The 18,720-nt window shown below is 32.2% G+C and overlaps 1 protein-coding gene across 1 annotated transcript in view; it reads left to right on the forward strand.

The window, feature by feature from the left end:
- Nucleotides 1–18,720, forward strand: part of LOC141562902 (sodium channel protein type 9 subunit alpha-like) — a 157,053-nt gene that overhangs the window by 85,015 nt on the left and 53,318 nt on the right. Inside the window, 5 exon segments of the mRNA XM_074303210.1 lie at nt 2,398–2,539; nt 4,131–4,337; nt 5,452–5,742; nt 11,344–11,473; nt 12,387–12,625. Of these exon segments, the coding sequence (XP_074159311.1) occupies nt 2,398–2,539; nt 4,131–4,337; nt 5,452–5,742; nt 11,344–11,473; nt 12,387–12,625 (1,009 nt within the window).

Here is an 18,720-nt window from a genome sequence, read left to right on the forward strand (position 1 = left end):
ATGATATTGGAATACACCTTTTTTTATAGATAATCAGATGCTCATGATGGTTACTTAACTATGTTCACAGAGAGTCATAAAATTTTACAGTCAAAAAGGGTTCTTCAGTCTATATATGGAAAAAAAATTCCATTAAAACATATTAATAGGCATGTTTAAATTTTTGCTTGAAGTTTTTTTTTTTTTTTTTTTTTTTTTTTTTTTTTTTTTTTTTTAGTGAGAGGAATTCACTGTTTTCCTCTTTGGAATAGCTCTGTCAGTGTCTTTGTAATCTTCTTGGTTGAAGGCTAAGAGTAAGGAATGCTTGCATTATATTGTAAGCTATGCTGCTTCATTCACACACACACACACACACACACACACACACACACACACACACCTGTTATTATTTTCCTATGAAAAATTCCTACTACAAATATTTTTCAAGTATCTTGTCATATGCCAATGAATTATGTGAGGATTTCGTAGGGTTTCAAATGTAGATAGACATTGCCCCTGCTCTCTCAATGTGCCTATTTAATGATAAAATAGGGGGGAAGAATTGTGTGTGTGTGTGTGTGTGTGTGTGTGTGTGTGTGTGTTTAACTGACCTTATTGAAAGGTCATTTAATGATTTAAGCCATCTTGAATAAAAATAGCTTCCAAGTTTACCGTTTTCTTTATTTTCAAGAACTATTTGTAGGTGGTTTAAGTGCCAAGAAACTTTACACAGTCTCAATAAATGGGGATTATGGATTTGACTTAAAGATACTTTTGAAGATAAAGATATATTTATCTACCCACATAGTAGAGCTCTGTTTTCATATGTATGTGTATATACATATACACATACATATACATATACACATATCCAACAAAATAATAGCTCCTACCACATTAGGGTTAAATCCTTCAGAATTTGGTTTGCATGGTACTCCCTTTCATGCCTTCTATATTCTAATCAAATTGGATTCACCAGTAATTCACCAGACTTATCAAGTGTTCTCTTGTTAAATAATTCTTTGAGCAAAAAGTTCTTAATGGAATTACTTCAACTTCTATCACATCTCTGCTTATTGAAATTGTTTTCTTCCTTCAAAAATCAACTCAGAAAAGCTCTAGCTGTTTCAACTTCCTTGTCATCTTCAGGAAGAAATAACCACTTCTTCCTTTCTCTGTTCATTTTGATCAGCTCCAAAGTATTTAATCATTGCATAACTTGCATTATTTCATTCCCCCACTCCCAAACTTAGATGACAAACTTTTCAAAGACAAGAACCATATGTTTAGACTCTGCAAAGCCTAACACATATCTTGTTTATGGTGCTTAATAGATATTTGTTAATGAAATGACTTCTAACAAAAGAAGGGTTAGTGTACAATTTATAGTTTGACAGTGACATTTGAAAGATAGGATTGTATTTATAATGGAAAGAGTCATCTGCATCCAGAAAGAAGACTATGGGGATTGAATGTGGACCACAACAAAGTATGGTTTTTGTTGTTTGCTTGCTTTTTAAATTTTTCCCCTTCTTGATATGATCTTTCTTGTGCAGGATGATAAATGTGGAAATATGTTTAGAAGAATTGCACATATTTAAGCTATATTGGATTACTTGCTGTATAGAGGAGGAGTTGGGGGAGAGAGGAAGAAAACTTGTAACACAAGTTTTGCAAGGGTGAATGTTAAAAACTATGTGTGTATTTAGAAAATAAAAAGTTATTAATTTTTTAAAAAAAGAAACATCTGATCGTAGATTTAGATATTTAGCACTAAAAGGGAAATTCCAGATCATCTACTCTAACCACCACATTGACAAAATGAAGTATCAAGAGGTAAAATATTTCCCCAGTGTCAAACAGGTAGAAAGTTATTTTTGGGATTTTCACTAAACCACATGATGAAATTAGGTATATGATTTATCTGATATAAGGGAAATCTAAGGTGAAGAACCTTTCCCTTTTAATAAAAAGTAACTTTCTTTGTAATTTACAGATTTAGAGAGTTACTCTAATATTAAGGGGTTAAATGACTTGCCAGAGTAACATTATCAGTCAAGCTCCAAAGGTAAGACATGAATCAGTACTTTCTGGCTTTGACATCATCTTTTTTCCCACTGTGCCATAGTTTCTACAAACCTAAAAGTGGTATGGACTTATCTGTAAGCTATATAGGCTCATTCAAAATACATCTCACTCTACATGATTTATTGTTTGGAGATTAGTTTGTTTGTTGTAACTAAAAACATTTGGTAATGAATTGTATATTTGGATGTAGTACCTTGCCCTGAAATTTAATTCTTTTTTGGGCTTTTTAATTTTTTATTTTTGGGTTTATTATTTTGGTTGATTAATTTTGATGTGACATAATCAGGAACCAAATTAAAGTGAATAATTTTGTTCTTTTTATGTATGTAGAGAATGTCCAGAAGGATACATGTGTATGAAAGCTGGCATGAACCCTGATCACAACTACACAAGTTTTGATAATTTTAGTTGGGCTATGTTGACCCTATTTAGATTAATGACTTTGGACTACTGGGAAAAACTTTACCAACAGGTGAGAGCCTTGCAAAACACTATTTTTATACCCAACAAAAACTTGTTTTATGCAAACAAAAACTTGACTGTGTTATACTTTCAGAACCCTTATCAACTTATTTTATCCTGAGACTACATATTTATTTGGTATTATCTGGGTTTTATTACTCAATTAAATATTAAATACTTACAATATTACAGGTATAATTCTAGGTGCTATAGATAAAAGAATAAATAATGATACTATACCTATTCACAAGAAAGTTACATTCTAAGCAGAGATGTAACTACATATAAAGATAAAAATATGTATATAGAAAATGAATAAATAAAAATATAGGCAATATTGTTAAATGGAAGATAGTTTTAGAGTGAGGACTTCAAGCAGATGATAATCTTTAATCTGTGTCCTAAAGAAATAAAGGATTTCAATGTGTGAGTTAGAATAGAAAATATCTGTTTACGAGGTGAAATATTACATGGGGAGGAAGCTGTTTGCATTTTGGGGAGGAAGGATTTGTGCTGATCCAGGAAATAGACATCTGCTTGTCAGAACACCTCCATTGTTAGAGGTCTGCTGAAGATAGCAATTTTTTTTAGAGTTTCTAGAGCTCCCTCTGGCTCCATGTTCATAATATAATTTAGACACTTTCTTCAGAGGTCATTCTGGATATGGAGTGTGTGCATATTTGTAGACTCAGACCATAGTAATTCCTGCCATGTCATTTGGCATCCCCTGCCATTCTCTGTGCTAGTATGATCTGACTATCAATAATACACACACTCCACATCTAAAATGAACTCTGGAAAAGGCTTCAGTCAGTGTTCCAGTTTGAATCACTTGAGGCAAGGCCTCTACGGTTTGCCATCCTTAGCAAAGTTGGGTTCTTAGGGTTCAAGCAACAGAAGCATTCAACCACGAATTAAATTGTGTATATCTCCCATCACCAGTAATGTAGGATACCTCAATGTCTTTGTTTTATTGTCATTATTGTCCAGAAAAGGTCTCACAATCTTAATGTTCCTGCAATGCATAGAGACCTATTGTATTCCTTCAACTTAACTGAAGGTATTCTTTACTTTCCTCCCTGACTGTCTTTCCATTTTCTCCTTTCCAAATTCAGAACCATAATCTCTAACTCCTCATTTAAATAATGTGTTATTGACCTACATTTTATTTAATAATTATAACTTTTTAATTGAGATAATAGGAAGATAGATTTAGAACTGTAAAAAAAATTAGACATTAATCTAATTCGATACTTTTGTTTTACAAATAGAGAAACTGAGGCCTAGAAAGGTGACATAAATTACTCAAGATGACACAAATAGTAAACAAGTGGCAAGTCCATGATCTGGTCTCAAAGATTGTAACTTTAGAATTATTATTTCTCCATGTTTTTATTTTTATTTTTAAACATATGACCTTATTTATTAGTATGTACATTCGATTAAGTGATATAAAAACACCTGGGCTTTCCATTTAATGTCTATCCAAAAAAAAGCAAAACTTTCAAATAATAATAAATAACTTAAAATTTTCCTTTTCTTATTCAACAAATACAAATGAGTAAATAAAAATATAAACAAATTTCCTTTCTTTTTTTCAGACCCTACGTGCTGCTGGGAAAACCTATATAATATTTTTTATTGTCATAATTGTATTCTGCTCATTTTATCTAATGACTTTGGTCTTGGCTGTGATCATCTTGGCTTATGAAAAACAGAATCAAATAACTGTTAAAGAAGCTAAGAAAAGAGATATAAAATATCAGGCACTGTTATATCGGCACAAAAGAGAAGGAAAAAAAGCTCAGGTATTATCATTGTGACCTTAAAATCTTGATATAAATATAGGAGTAAAACTGACTACCAGAAACTATTATTTTATCACTTAGCTTCCAAACAGATGTTAATTCATTAGTTCATTCTTAAAATTAATTATGCCTATCATTCACCTTGAGGCATAGTTGAAAAAATAAAACAGAGTAATGGGGCAAGAATAACCCACCAGAGTCATTCATGACCATTTGTCCTTGTGCAGAGATTTTGGTTACAATGTGGAGTTCTGTGTCAGTCTCACCCTCTTGATGCTATAAACTAAGAGTTTTTCCAAATTCCTACCTTCACCTTCTTGACTTCTAGGTGGTGACATCATTTTAACTAATCACAAATAAGTAGTTTGCAATGGAAAGACTATAGAAATAGATAGATAATAGATACAAATTGATATATAGATAGGCATAGATACATAGATATGTATGTATATATATATATATATATACATAAATAGATATACATCAATAAAGTAATCAAACTAAGAAGGCACCTACATTCTTTGTGTGCACACATACATACAATACAATTTATACATATAACTATCTACATATATATTCATGTACAATTTTTTTCTGTAATAGACACAGACCCCTGAGTTAGAGAGTGACACAGAACTACATATTGTAATAGAACATTTTGGTTGTCAAATAGTTCAGCATATAGTATAAAATTAATGAACTATTCTGATAATAGAGAACATTGTCAGTTTCATGTTTACATGGATATCACCTGAAATTTTATTTGTTTCTATATTTTATATTAGCTAATATAAATGCTAATATGAAATCTAATTAATTTAAATTAAGCGAGAAAGATTTTTTTTTTTCCATTCGCTAAATGTAACTTAGGAAATAATAAGAAATTTACTATGGGTCCCATAATCCTTGGGAACCCCAGAACAATATCAGAATGAGAAAAATAGGAATGCTTTTGTGATTTAATTTTGAAAAAAAAATGCTTCACTTTGTAGATAAGGCTAAGATTTTAACCACCAATCAAATCCATAATGCTACTTACAAAAGAGTTTTACTGATTTTTTTGAGGAAATTTCTTGATGTTATTCCTGAATATATTTAACTTTTGTCCTGACAGACAATGGTAGCAGAAGGAATACCTAAAGATGAAATAATTATTGAAGACCAAAATATAGGATTTTCAGAAAAAATTTCTGAAATATCCCAATATATCTCAAAAAATGATAATGGGAGAGTAGATCAAAGAAAGAAAAATAATCAGGAGGACCAGTCTGATAGAGAAGAAAAAGAAATTGATCTAAAATTACATCGATTTGAAACAGAAGACTTCATCAGAAGAAAAATTTGTCATCATGCCATTAAAAAGCAGAGACTAACAGATAAAAGCAAATTATCTTCTCCCCAGAAGGTACTATTTCTTACATAAACCTTATTCAGAGAAACTCCCCTCTGAAAATCACTATTCACATTTTCTTTTCCTCTTGGAGGAAAAAAAAAAAAAAGTTCTTTAGATAAGTTTGTATTGGTATGCATATTTATCAAATGGTTCAATAGCCATTACTCAATGGGGGAAATGTAAGCATGTTTCCTTATGAGTTTACTAATTTTGCAATAAGCATAGGGTTTTAAGCAACACATAATCTTGCTGTTGAGCATATTCAAAATGGAAAAGTTTTCTAAGAGAAATTTATTTTTGCTATGTGCGTGGAAATGAAATTGTGAATATTGGAATTGTTTAGGGAAATATTTTTAAGGACACAAAAGTAAGTAGGACATATGAGAAATGAACATGATGGAATATTCTATATGCTAGGGGTACAGTTGTTGATTAAAAAGGGAATATTTTAGAGTTGTGTTAACTTGATGATGGTATGAAGAGATAGATACATATCTCTGTTAAAGCAAAGTAAAAAGCAGATATTAGGTGCTTCTTATATGTGAGGCACTGTACTAAGTATTGAGGATCCAAATACAAGCAAAAAGAAAGTTCATGCTCTCTGTGTTTACAATCTAATGAGGAAGACACAAAAGGGAGGTAGAAGTAGAGGAAGGCTGTAATTGTACCTACGTGGGGGCATACTGGTGAAATCTAGAAAATCAAAAGTAAAGAGGTAGGGGAATGACGACTGGCTGTTCTTATTCCTTACTCAAAAATGAAGATCAACAGGAACTCACCAAAGGAAGAATGGAGGAAATAAAACAGAAGGGCATTCCACATGTACTGATGAAATGTTGCAAGGAGATATTGCTGATAAGGCGTCCGAAACCAGGGGATAATGTGGAGAGTGCAAATAATGTTGATGTCAGAATTGGTTTCCCATTTTCTAACATATTCAGCTCTGATTCATCCTTCATATAAATCCCAAAATAATCATCAGCATGATTTAGTGAAAAAGAACATTGTATTTTGGTGTCTAAAGAATCTAAATCTTCTGGAGACAACATACCTGGTTGATCCTGCCAGTAGCATATGCTTGTCTCAAAGATTAAGCCATGCATGTGTAAGTACACATGGCTGGTACAGTGAAACTGCAAATGGATCATTAAATCAGTTATGGTTCCTTTGGTTGCTCGGCACGTTACGGTAGCCAGTATGGCATTAAGCGAGTCAATTTATTTTTATCTGTTTCTGCAAATTTAAAATGGATTAGATGACCTCTAAGATAAATTTCAATTTGAAATAATTTATTATCCTAAAGTAGAGATTATTCTCTAACAGAATAATCTCTTATTTATCATCTGGTAAAGCATGTGATTATTGGACAATCTCCCAGTGTAAATAGTTTTGCTTAGTGCATGTACTCCAGTTGTTTTATAAGGTCTAATTTCATTAAGATGAGGTATCTTACTCAGGATCATTGTAAGGTGGCTTTGACTAAAAATATTTCCTTGAGAGATATTCTTTTACTTGTTGGCATAAAGAAAGATCTCTTAAACAAGAAAGTTATAGGCAAATTTTTAAATAGTGTAATTCATTTGTCAGGTTACTATTGGAAGATAATCTGATTAGGATAAGACACCAACTGAATTTAAATGAGAAACAGAAATAAGGGTACTTTTTGAAGTTTACTTAATAGGTATCAATTATAACATATACCAAAAAGGGAAATTTGGCTTACCCCTACTCTGCTACTCTTTACTCATACTCCTACTCCAACTTCAATTTTATTTTAGTACTGTGATTTCATCAGCACAGAAATTCTCTATGTGTATATTTACCAAGGGAAATGTGAAGTTCTTTAATAGTTCATAATTTTACAGGATTGTCAGGAGAGGAAAGAGGCAGTCCCAAGAGAAGTGATGATTTGTTCACAGTGAAGCAGCTAGTATGTGTCAGTAAGGACTTAATTGTTGGCCTTTCTGACTCTTGGATTGATCATCTGTTTAGGTCACACCTACATACTTTTATGCTATAGTTTAGCCAATAGTGTTCTATTTCCAGTGAGAACAATCCTCCAAAAACTGACAGGTAGTAAAAGGAAAATGTCTTCATTTTATGTATCTATATGTCCACATGGAATGTTATGTCTTTAAAAAAACAATCAACAAGAACAATCTGTTCATCATTATACATTTGAAGTGATAGCACACTATTTCTTTCTTGTGGGTATTTTTCATTCCCACATAATATATCTAAATAATAACAAGATCCAAGAAATAATTGAACATCTACATACATACTTTTTAATGATATAGATTTAGCCACTTATATAAGATAGTTGTCTCTATTGATTGAATATATTAAAACAAATAATTTACTTTATTTTGTATTTTTGATGCATGGCTCTCTTAATATTCCAGGCTACTTCCTCAAATGATAATTTGCATAAGACTTGAATTGTTTGGGGAAGGGTTCATCCTCAGGGATTCCCTATACCTATGAAATCATAGGATAAGTGATTTTACCCCTCCAAAATAAAGACAGAAAGATTAGAATAATCTGAGAAGTTTCAATTATTCCTTTGGAGCTTGTTCAGTTGGCAACTGGTAGTACATTGCATAGAAAGCTAGGCTTAGAGTCAGGAAGACTCAAGTTCAAAGCTTTATACATTCCTTAGTTATGTCAGGGCACTTTATCTCTGTGTCAGTTTCATCAAGTATAAAATGGGGGGTGATAATAACACCTACTTTCCAAGGCTGAAATTAGGATCAAATGAGATTTTTGTAAAAAATTCTTAATACAATATGTGACAGATAATAAGTCCTATATAAATGTGTATCACCTTTTCTTTTCCTTCTCCTGTTGTGTCATTTACAAAAGCATTAGAAACAAGTCACATCAATATAACAATTTAGAATTTGCAAAACACTTTCCTCATAATGATATAATGTAGGTACTTTATTATTCCACTTGGGCTCAGAGAGCTTCTGAGATATGTTCATGGCTACTCAGCTACTAATTATCAGCTAGTATTTGTATTATTATTTTCTTCATAATTCTAAGGTCTGTTTACATCATGGTGCTTCTCATTGCTATTCAGAGACTGGGAAAATTATTTTTGGATGATTCATAAAACAGCCTAAGATTGTTTTCTTTATAAATCCTTAACCGTGTTTTTCTACAGACATATATGTCTTGCATATATGTGTTCCTCAGCTCTGCCTTTCAGACTCCCTAGCTTTCTTCCAGGCCCAAATCAAAAACCACTTGCCTGCCATCTAAGCCTATCCTCAACCCCTTGCCTCTAATATTATTTTGTTTTTACTTTGTATTGGCTTATTTGGGTGCATGTTGTTGCCTTCTAGTAGATTATGTGTTGCTTGCTGTTCCTAGTATTGAAGAGAATGCTTTGATTTTATTTTTAAATCAAACCCATTGTTTTATTGTTATAACAAAATTCCCTGATGATATCACCTCTATTAACTCTGTAGCTTATAGTTTTAGAGAGCTGCCTACAGCAAAACTTCTTAAACTGTGGGTTACAACCCCATATAGGTCGTGTAACAATGTGGGAATCATGAAATTATAACTTATTATCAGTAAATGTATGACTTGTATACCTATTTTATATACCCACATACCTAGTGTTGCATAAAATTTTCTGAGGAAAAAAGAGGTTGTAAGTGGAAAAAGGTTAAGAAGCCTTGGCTTCAAGAGTTTACAAGACAGACCCATGGTCTTACTGCTAACTTTCAGAAGAACAAAACATGAATCTACAACCTGACAATTCTCAGTTACTATGTAATTACCAATGTATTTTTAGTATCTCACTAAAACAAGTCATTTTTTTCCTGAAGGATGGAAGCTTCTCAATGGCAAAGACTGTTTTGTTTTTGCCTAGGTGTCCATAATACCTATCAGTGCCTGCAGAGGAAATCTTAATTAATTAAGGTTAAATCAAATTGATTCACCTAGCCAAAGAAAAATTTATCCACACCTTTCCTCTACTTTTTTTTTTGCTTATTATAAAAACTTCATTTTTAAAGTAGTCTGTTCTTTGATCAAAGCAACTGTGTTAAACAACAGTTAAAATATATTAATTTTAGCTGACATATATTGAAAATCAAAAAAACATTATGAAGAAGAAATTGAGGCTCCAGTAATGGTTATTCTTTGCTACTATTAGAATCTGACCTCTATGGATGGTCTTAAATTTGGTTGGAAGATGTGACTCTTCAAGAAAAAACAGATACAAAAACCTCGCAGACTTCACAAGACTATTCTTTTACTTAATAAAGCAATAATAATAACTAGCATTTGAATACCATTTTAACTTTTATAAAGTGCTTTCCAAATGTCTTATTTTATCCTCACAACACATCATGGGAGGGAAGTACTATTGTTATTCCCATCTTACTGATGAGGAAATTGAGGCAGATAGTGGCTAAGTCACTTGTTCAGGATTATGCCATTAAGAAATATCTGAGGCTGGATTTGAATTCAGTTCTTTCCGTCCCCTGATCTAGGGCTCTCTCCCACCCAGTAGAGATCACTGTAGCTGGTTAATGTTCTCTTTTATCCCATCAATCCTCTATGCTATCCTCAAGAAAGGAAATGTTTTGGAAGGCCAACACTTCTTGGTATTCAGGACTATTTGTTTCTTCTTTTAATTTAATCTTTTACTTCAACTTTGACTCTTGGATTCCTAAAATTATTATTTACTTTCCCCATGCCACCCTTGACCTAGCCAAAGAAAGTTCTATTTTTTGACACTTTTCTAGTTGGTCTTGCTAGCTCATATTAACAGTCATATCTTGGTGAGAGCCTACATATTCTATTCTACTCTTTGCTGAAAAATAGCTCCAGAAAATTAGTTGACTTTTGAGGCTCCTTGAAGCAGAAAAAAGAAATTTGAAATTTCTAGAATGTGGAGACAACATTAATGTTTCTTTGCCTTTTTGGTGAAGGACCCCTTCATTAAGGACTGCCACTACAAAGAGGTCTTTCTGTGGATTTTATATTTCAATGTTATATATAGAATAAATGAAATAGATTGTTTTGTAAAGTATTGATTTATGAATTTGCTTAAAAACAGCAATAACTCCAATATGTGTAAACTTAAACTATTGTTCTTTTAAAATTATTTTCAAAACAAAAACAATTTAGGGAGAAGTGTCACACTATTTTACATGTATTTACAAATCTCTATTGTCTAACTTCATAAAATACTGCTAAATTCTTTTGTAGACTCAGTCTGTTGTATTGTGTTATTTTTGTTGAAATTATGTGAGGGAAATTTGGCTTCATGAAGAGAAATAGTTGGAAAAGGGAGCATTCTAATAGATAAATGTCTTAATATTATTATTAAAGCAGTTTTGATCTCACAGACCTCCTGAAAAAGTGTTAGGTACCCCTGCAGAGCCTATAGACCACATTTTGATTTAGGTTTAAATGATTTAGGCTAAATAAATATTTAGAGGAGGAAGAGTTTGATGAAGCATTGCCTATTACTTCACAGAAATGTGGGAAATGTTTTTTGTGAAACTTAAATGGGAGTTATGGACTTCAACGGCTTCAATCAGTGGGCAAAACCTAGCCTTAAGATTTTTTGTTCAAATCTCCTTATAGGGAATCACTGCAAGGACAGACCAGAAGGAAGGAGACAAAAATTCTTGCTATTATTCTATGAACATATTGGATGATCCCACTATCAGACAAAGAGCAATAAGAAGAAACAATGTGTTAAATGCGATGGAAAGTATGTTACAGCTTTTTTTCTGAATTTAAATGAATTGGGAACTAACTTTAGACCACATATAAACTTCTTCAGATGAATTTAATAAAAATAAATTTTAATGAATACATGAGGATGTTGTAGCATGTTTTTCAACTTTGGAATGTATTATCAAATTTGAACAGCCCATCATTTTCTCTGTATGTTCTAACTAATATACAATAATTTGGACATGTTATTGTTCAGTCATGTCTAACTCTTTGTTACTACATTTTGGGGTTTTCTTGGCAAAGGTACTGAAATGATTTGTCATTTTCTTCTCCAGCTCATATTACAGATTAAAAAACTGAGGCAGACATGATTAAGAAACTGAGAGTCACTTAGTAAATGTCTGAAGTTTGCTAGCAGATTTGAATACAGGTATTTCTGACTCTAGGCCTGATGCTCTAACTATTTTGTCACTAACTGCCCCTTTTTTCAATATTACTTAAGGTAATTGTTGTACTAGGCAACATATTCAAGTTTTTTTTTATTCTGTAATTTTAATATGAAATTAACAAGATTGTTTTCCTTAAGAATCAGAGCTCTCATCACAGGAAATTAAAAACCTCTTTAAAAAGATTCCTTCTCTTAAGAAATCATTCACCACCACATTTCAAGTGTTTTTCTCTGAGATACATATGTATTCATCTTTACTTTAATCTTTGTCATATTTATTCTTCTCTGTGCTTACTCTCTGTAGCATGAAAATTATATGAGACTTGAATACAATATATATTGTATTTTTACCCAAGAGACTATTATTTGGTTAGCAAATTTGGAATCATAAAACTGGCTTCAAATTTCTCTAGGAAAATTAAAATGTGAAAGTGTTACATTATCATTAGAAAGTACAAAAAATAGAACAATTGAATTTCTTCATTTTTTTTCCTCACAGGACTTCATGACTCCAGACCTACATGTACAAATTGGTGGCATAAATTTTGCAATACATATATGATCTGGAATTGCTCTCCACCTTACTTAAAATTCAAAGAATGTGTCTATAACATTGTTATGGATCCATTTTTTGAATTGGCCATTGCAATCTGTGTCATTATTAACATAATTTTTATGGCCATGGATCATTATTCGATGACTGAGGAATTCTACAATAAGCTGTCAGTGGCAAACCTGGTAAGTTTGTCATTTTATAGCTTGTAACCTGTCACTAAAAGTTTTTTCCCCCTACAGAATTATTTTATAATGTTTCTTATTTATCTTGATATCAAGCCTTTATTCTACATTATTTTCCCTTTTACCTAGATTCTATCAATTAGACATATATTTGTCTCTCATTAGTTCAGTTATCATCTCTATGCAGATAACTCTATGATGTATCTCTGCATACCTCATTTCTCTCTATTACCAATCATTTTATACATCACTTGATATGTTTTGGACATCTCAAAGTGTATTTCCCAAAAGCACCTCAAATTCAATATGTTCAAAGGAGAATTCATCATCTTGCCTCTTCAACTCCTCCTTGAACGAATGAAAAAGTAAAATAATCTCTACTATTCCAAGTTTCTCAACCACAGTGTCATTTTTGACAAGGAACACATTCATATCAGTCAAGCATAAATTGACATCTTGTCATGTCTCCCTATACATATATATATATATATATATATATATATTTATATATATATATATATATATATATATATATATATATATATATATATATATATATATATATATATATATATATATATATATATCCCTTTCTCTTTTCCCACATATCTCCCACCTTAAATTACTTGTCACCTCTTGCCTAGACTACTGCAATAGTACTGTAATTGGCTTTTGTGATTCAAATATTTTACCACTTCGCTCCATCCTCTAATAAACTGCCAAGATGATTCTCTGTAAGTATAATTCTGACGATGTACCTTCTGGTATTTTTGAATATATCAAATATAAAGTTCTCTGTTTGATAGTTTAAAATTAACATAATTTGAATCCTTCCTATCTTTTAAGTATAATATTTTATTTTCATTTACATACTCTGTGATTCAGCTACAAATTCTTACTTGCTATTTTTTACATACAATATAACTCCTATCTCCTTAATTTTTGTTCAAGCTGTTTCACATACCTAGAATGCTTCCCTTCTTCATCTCTACCTCTTAACTTCCCTTAAATCTAAGTTCAGTGGACAGAGGACTAGGCCTGGAGTCAGGTAAACTTGAGTTCAAGTTTGAACTTAGGCATTTACTAGCTTTATGACTCTAGGTAAGTCATTTAGCTTCTATCTGCTGTAAAATAGACATAATCGTGGTACCTACCTCCAAGGGTTGTTATGAAGATTGAATGGTATAATATTTGGAAAGTTATCAGTACGATTAGCATAGTCCTGATAACACAGCATGTGAACTATTCCCAAAGGTCTATATAACTATGTTCCAAATTGCACCACTAAATTAGTGAATCAGTTCACAACTCCAATAATGCATTAGTGGTCCTTTTACCCATATCCCCTCCAATACTTGTTATTTTTCTGTTTTGCTAGACAGTCTAATAGTACTTCAGAACTATTGTCATTTGCATTTCTCCAATCAATAGTGAGTTAGAGTATTTTACCATATAGTTACAGATAGCTATGATTACTTCATCTGAAAACTGTTCATATTTTTGATTATTTATCAATTGGGGAATAACTCTTTATAAATTTTACTCAGGTATATATGTTTGAGAAATGAGGCCTTTATCAGGGAAATGTGATTCATTTATTTTTCATAGGTACTCTTCCTAATTGTATTTCCTCTATTCCACTCTTTTTTTATTCACCCTGTTTCTCCCCAAAGTATTTTACTTCTGCTTATCTCATCCCCAATCTTCTCTGTATTCGATTACCTTCTCTACTTTCATCCCCTTCCTGTAGGTGCTTCTGTAGGGTATGATAGATTTCTACACATTGGGGATATGTGTTATTGCCTCTTTGAGCCAATTCCAATGAGAATAAGGAGTAAGCTTCTCCCTTCCTCCCCTTCTTCCCCTTTACTTTCTTTTGCCTCTTATATCTGAGATTATTTACCTCATTCTATCTCTCCTTTCCCTCTCTTCCAGTTCATTCCTTTCATATGTCATATGTTAATTTCACCATTTTTAGATATTATAACTTAACATTAAACTAATAACTGTGTCTGTATATCTTCCCTCTAACTGCCCTAATGAGAGAGTTCATATGAGTTACAAGTATTATTTTCCCATGTAGTAATATTAATAGTCCAACTTTAGTAAGTCTTTTATGATTTTCCTTTCCTATTGATTTTTTTATGCTTCTTTAGAGTACTACATTTGAAAGTGAGATTTTCTATTTAGCTCTGGTCTTTTCATCAGTAATGCTTAAAAGTCCTTTATTTCATTATATATATATATATATCCATTTTCCCCCAAAGGATTATACTCAGTTTTGCTGAGTAGGTGATTCTTGATTGTAATCTTAGGTCCTTTGCCTTCTGGAATATCATACCCCAAGTCATCTGATACTTTAATGTAGAAATTGTTAAATCTTGTGTTATCCTGTCTAATTCCATAATATTTAAATTATTTCTGGCTGCTTGCACTATTTTCTCCTTGATGTGAGAGTCCTTAGATTTGGCTCTAATATTCCTTGGAGTTTTCATTTTGTAATGTCTTTCAGGAGATGATCAGTAGAGTCTTTCAATCTATTTCAATCTATTTTTCAAATTCAATCAATTTCAATTTCTAGAATATCAGGACAGTGTTCCTTGACAATTTCCTGAAAGATGATGTCTAAGCTTTTTTTTAGCATGGCTTTCATGAAGTACAATAATTTTTACAATATCTCTCCTGGATCTATTTTCCAGATCAGCTGTTTTTCCAGTGAAACATTTCATAGTCTTCCATTTTTTTTTCATTCTTTTGGTTTTGTTTTATTCCTTGATTTCTCCTAAAGCTATAAGCTTTCTTTCATTTGCTTAATTCTAATTTTTATGGAATTATTTTCTTCAGTGAGATTTTGTACCTCATTTTTCCTTTGCCCAATTTTACTTTTAAAGCAATTGTTTTCTTCATTGGACTTTTTCCTATTTGACAATTCTGTTTTCAAGGAGATTTTATTTTTCCTTCAGTGAATTTCTAGGTCTATCTTTCCATTTGGCAAATTCTGATTTTTAAATCTCTTTTCTTTGCTTCCTTATATTTTTATTCTGTTGAGTACTTTTTACATTATTATTTTCCCCTTCTTCTTCCCTCTACACTTTCCCAAAGCAGACTACATAGATAGATACACACATACATATATACATACACATAAACACCCACCCACAGACCCATATACATATATACATATACATATATTTATATATACACATACATAGACCTATGTGTAAACATACTCACACACATATATATATATATATATATATATATATATATATATATATATATATATATATATATATATATATGCTTAAGCATTTACCCATATATACACATTCATTTAAAACAATCATAATATGGCTGATATATAAGGTAGACTTCTCTCTTGATTGAATCTTTAAGTTTTACTTTAAGATCAAATTTTTTTTCTAGTAATTTCTACTCCTCATCCTTGTTGTTGGGTTTCTGTTTCTCTTATGTCCTATCACAGATAACTTTAATTCTACTCCTTAACTTGCCTGTTATTTAACCTCCCTCATCCATGTATCCCTCCCTTATCTTGTCCCCCATTCTTTTCTTTCATCTTTATTTCATTCCCATTGATCTACACAACTTGTCCCACTGCCATAAATCTACACATCATTTTATAGTCCACCTTATCTTTGATCCCTCCTTCCAGCATTTCTCCTTTATTTCTTCATAGATTTTGATGAGTGCTATACCATTTATGGAATATATGTGGTGTTCTATATTTAACCCATTCATGATGTAAATGGGTTTTCAGAATTATGAACCCTCCTTCCCCATCAAATGCCTCTGTGTCAATACCTCTTTTGCTCCTTTTTCTTCCTACTTCTTAGGAAGTTTAAAAGAGTTAGATAAATTTCTAGATCCAACTGAATTTAAATCATTTCCTCTTAAAGACAAAACTTATGAAATCAAGCTTCATTGTTCATCCCCCTCCCTTCTTTCCCTCTATTGTAATAGGTCTTTTGCACCTCTTCATGAGAACTAAGTATCCCATTATACCTTCCCTTTCCACTTTGTCTAGTGTGACAACCTCTTTAGCACCCTGGATATCTTAGAATCAACCAGTCAGGATAAGCAAAAGTCTTTATTCTTGGTCTTTAGTGGTAGAAGTCAAGGGGATGGACACAGAATCTCCATGATCTCACCTCTTCATCTCTCGCCCAGAGTCCATATGGCTAGTCTCACTGCACCTCCTAGTCCCTCTTACAATTCTTTGTATACACCAGGATACAGGATAGTGGGAAGGGCCATTTTCCAAGCATATTCTTATAGAGTATTGTCCAATTGTTAATTAGCCTCATGTGCTCCATTGTCCGACCTCAGTACATTGACTCAAGAGTTTCAACCCTTTACAATACAGTATAGACCTTTTCCTGCCCCTTAATGTCTTTTTCTTGGATGTTATCACATCAGCAACTATTGACAACCACAACCTCAGTCCATGTAATAACCACCTCTGTCTGCCCCAATAATAGGTATCATTCTTAAGAGTTACAGATATTGTTTTCCCATTTAGGGATATAAAGAGTTTAATCTTAGATAGATAGCTCTATATAGATATCTATATATGTTTTCCCATGTTTACATTTTTATGGTTCTCATGTATCCTCTGTTTGTAAATTAAACTTTCTGTTTAGTTCTGTTTTTTTCCAATAGAAATTATTGAAATTCTCTTACTTCATTGAAGCTCCATCTCCTCCCCTGAAAGATGATGCTGAATCTCTCAGAGTAGTTACTTCTTTATTGTAACCCAGATCCTTTGCTTTCCAGAATATGGTTTTCCAGGTCCTCTGATTTTTTTTTTTTTGTTGTTGTTATAGAAGCTGCCAGATACTGGGTAATCCTGACTGTTGCTCCCTGATATATGAATTATTTTTGTCTGGCAAATTGAAGTATTTTTTCCTTGAGATTATAGTTTTGGAGTTTTGTAACAATATTCCTTAAGCTTTTCCTTGTGGAATATCTTTCCAGAGGTGATCCATGGATTATTTCAATTAATATTTTCTTCTCTCATTTTAGAATATTGGACCAGTTTTCCTTAATGACCTCTTTTAGAAACTATTCAGGATCTTTTTTGTCATGGGTTTCAGGTACACCAATAATATTTAAATCATTTCTTCTAAATCTTTTTTCCCAATTCCACTGTTTTTCAAGAAGTATTTAATATATTATTCCACTTTTTTCATTATTTCTTGTTTGTTTGACTGATTCTTGTTCTTTTCAGGCATTTTTTCCTTCCTTTTCCAAACTGTTGACTCTCTCATGTATACCTCTCATTTCTTTTTCAGTTTTGTTCTCTCTCTCTTATTTGCCTTTTAAAATCCTTTATGAGTATTTTCAAAAAGCCTCTTTGGATTGTGACCAATTTATCTCACTCTTTGAGATTTCTTCTGTTGACATTCTGTCCTCCTCGGAGTTTGTGTTTTGGTCTGCCCTCTTATCATAGTATGGTCAAGGTTCTTTTCTAGTTTTTGTTAATTTTCTTTCCTTTTCTTTTAATCTATCTTCTTTTTTTTTTTTTTTTTGCTCTTTAAGGTGGAACTCTGTTCCTGAGGTAAAGGTAGTACTGTCCTAAGATTCCTGTGCAGCTCTGAACCTTAGCTTTGAGCCCAAGGTCCCCTTGTGTTTGAAGGGGATGCTTTACCTGTTTTCTTCAGGAAACTGCCTATTTTCCAAGTTTGCCTTCTGATCCCAGACTAGAAACTGTTCCACTGATTTATTTCTCTACTTAACCAGGACTGAGGGTCTTAGTTGCTGATTTGCTGTGATTAAGAACCTATCATTGGTTTTCCCAGAGTCTATCTGACTTGGGCTAAACACTCCCTTTTGCTCCAGTGAGATTGACCTTCCTTGAAGTTTTTTCAATCTATCTTGAGCTGGGCATTGGCTTCATTCCATCAGATTCTGTCCAAAGTCTTGGTTTCATTTGGTTTTTACTCTTTCATCTAGGCTCAACCTCTGGATCCTGTTGACTTGTTTTTTCAGGCATTTCTGTATCATTCTTATTTCTCTTCCCAATTTTTCCTCTGTTTGCCTTATTTGATTTTCAAAATACTTTTTGAGCTTTCCCA

Source organism: Sminthopsis crassicaudata, chromosome 3, assembly GCF_048593235.1.
Source record: "Sminthopsis crassicaudata isolate SCR6 chromosome 3, ASM4859323v1, whole genome shotgun sequence".
NCBI lineage: Eukaryota > Metazoa > Chordata > Mammalia > Dasyuromorphia > Dasyuridae > Sminthopsis > Sminthopsis crassicaudata.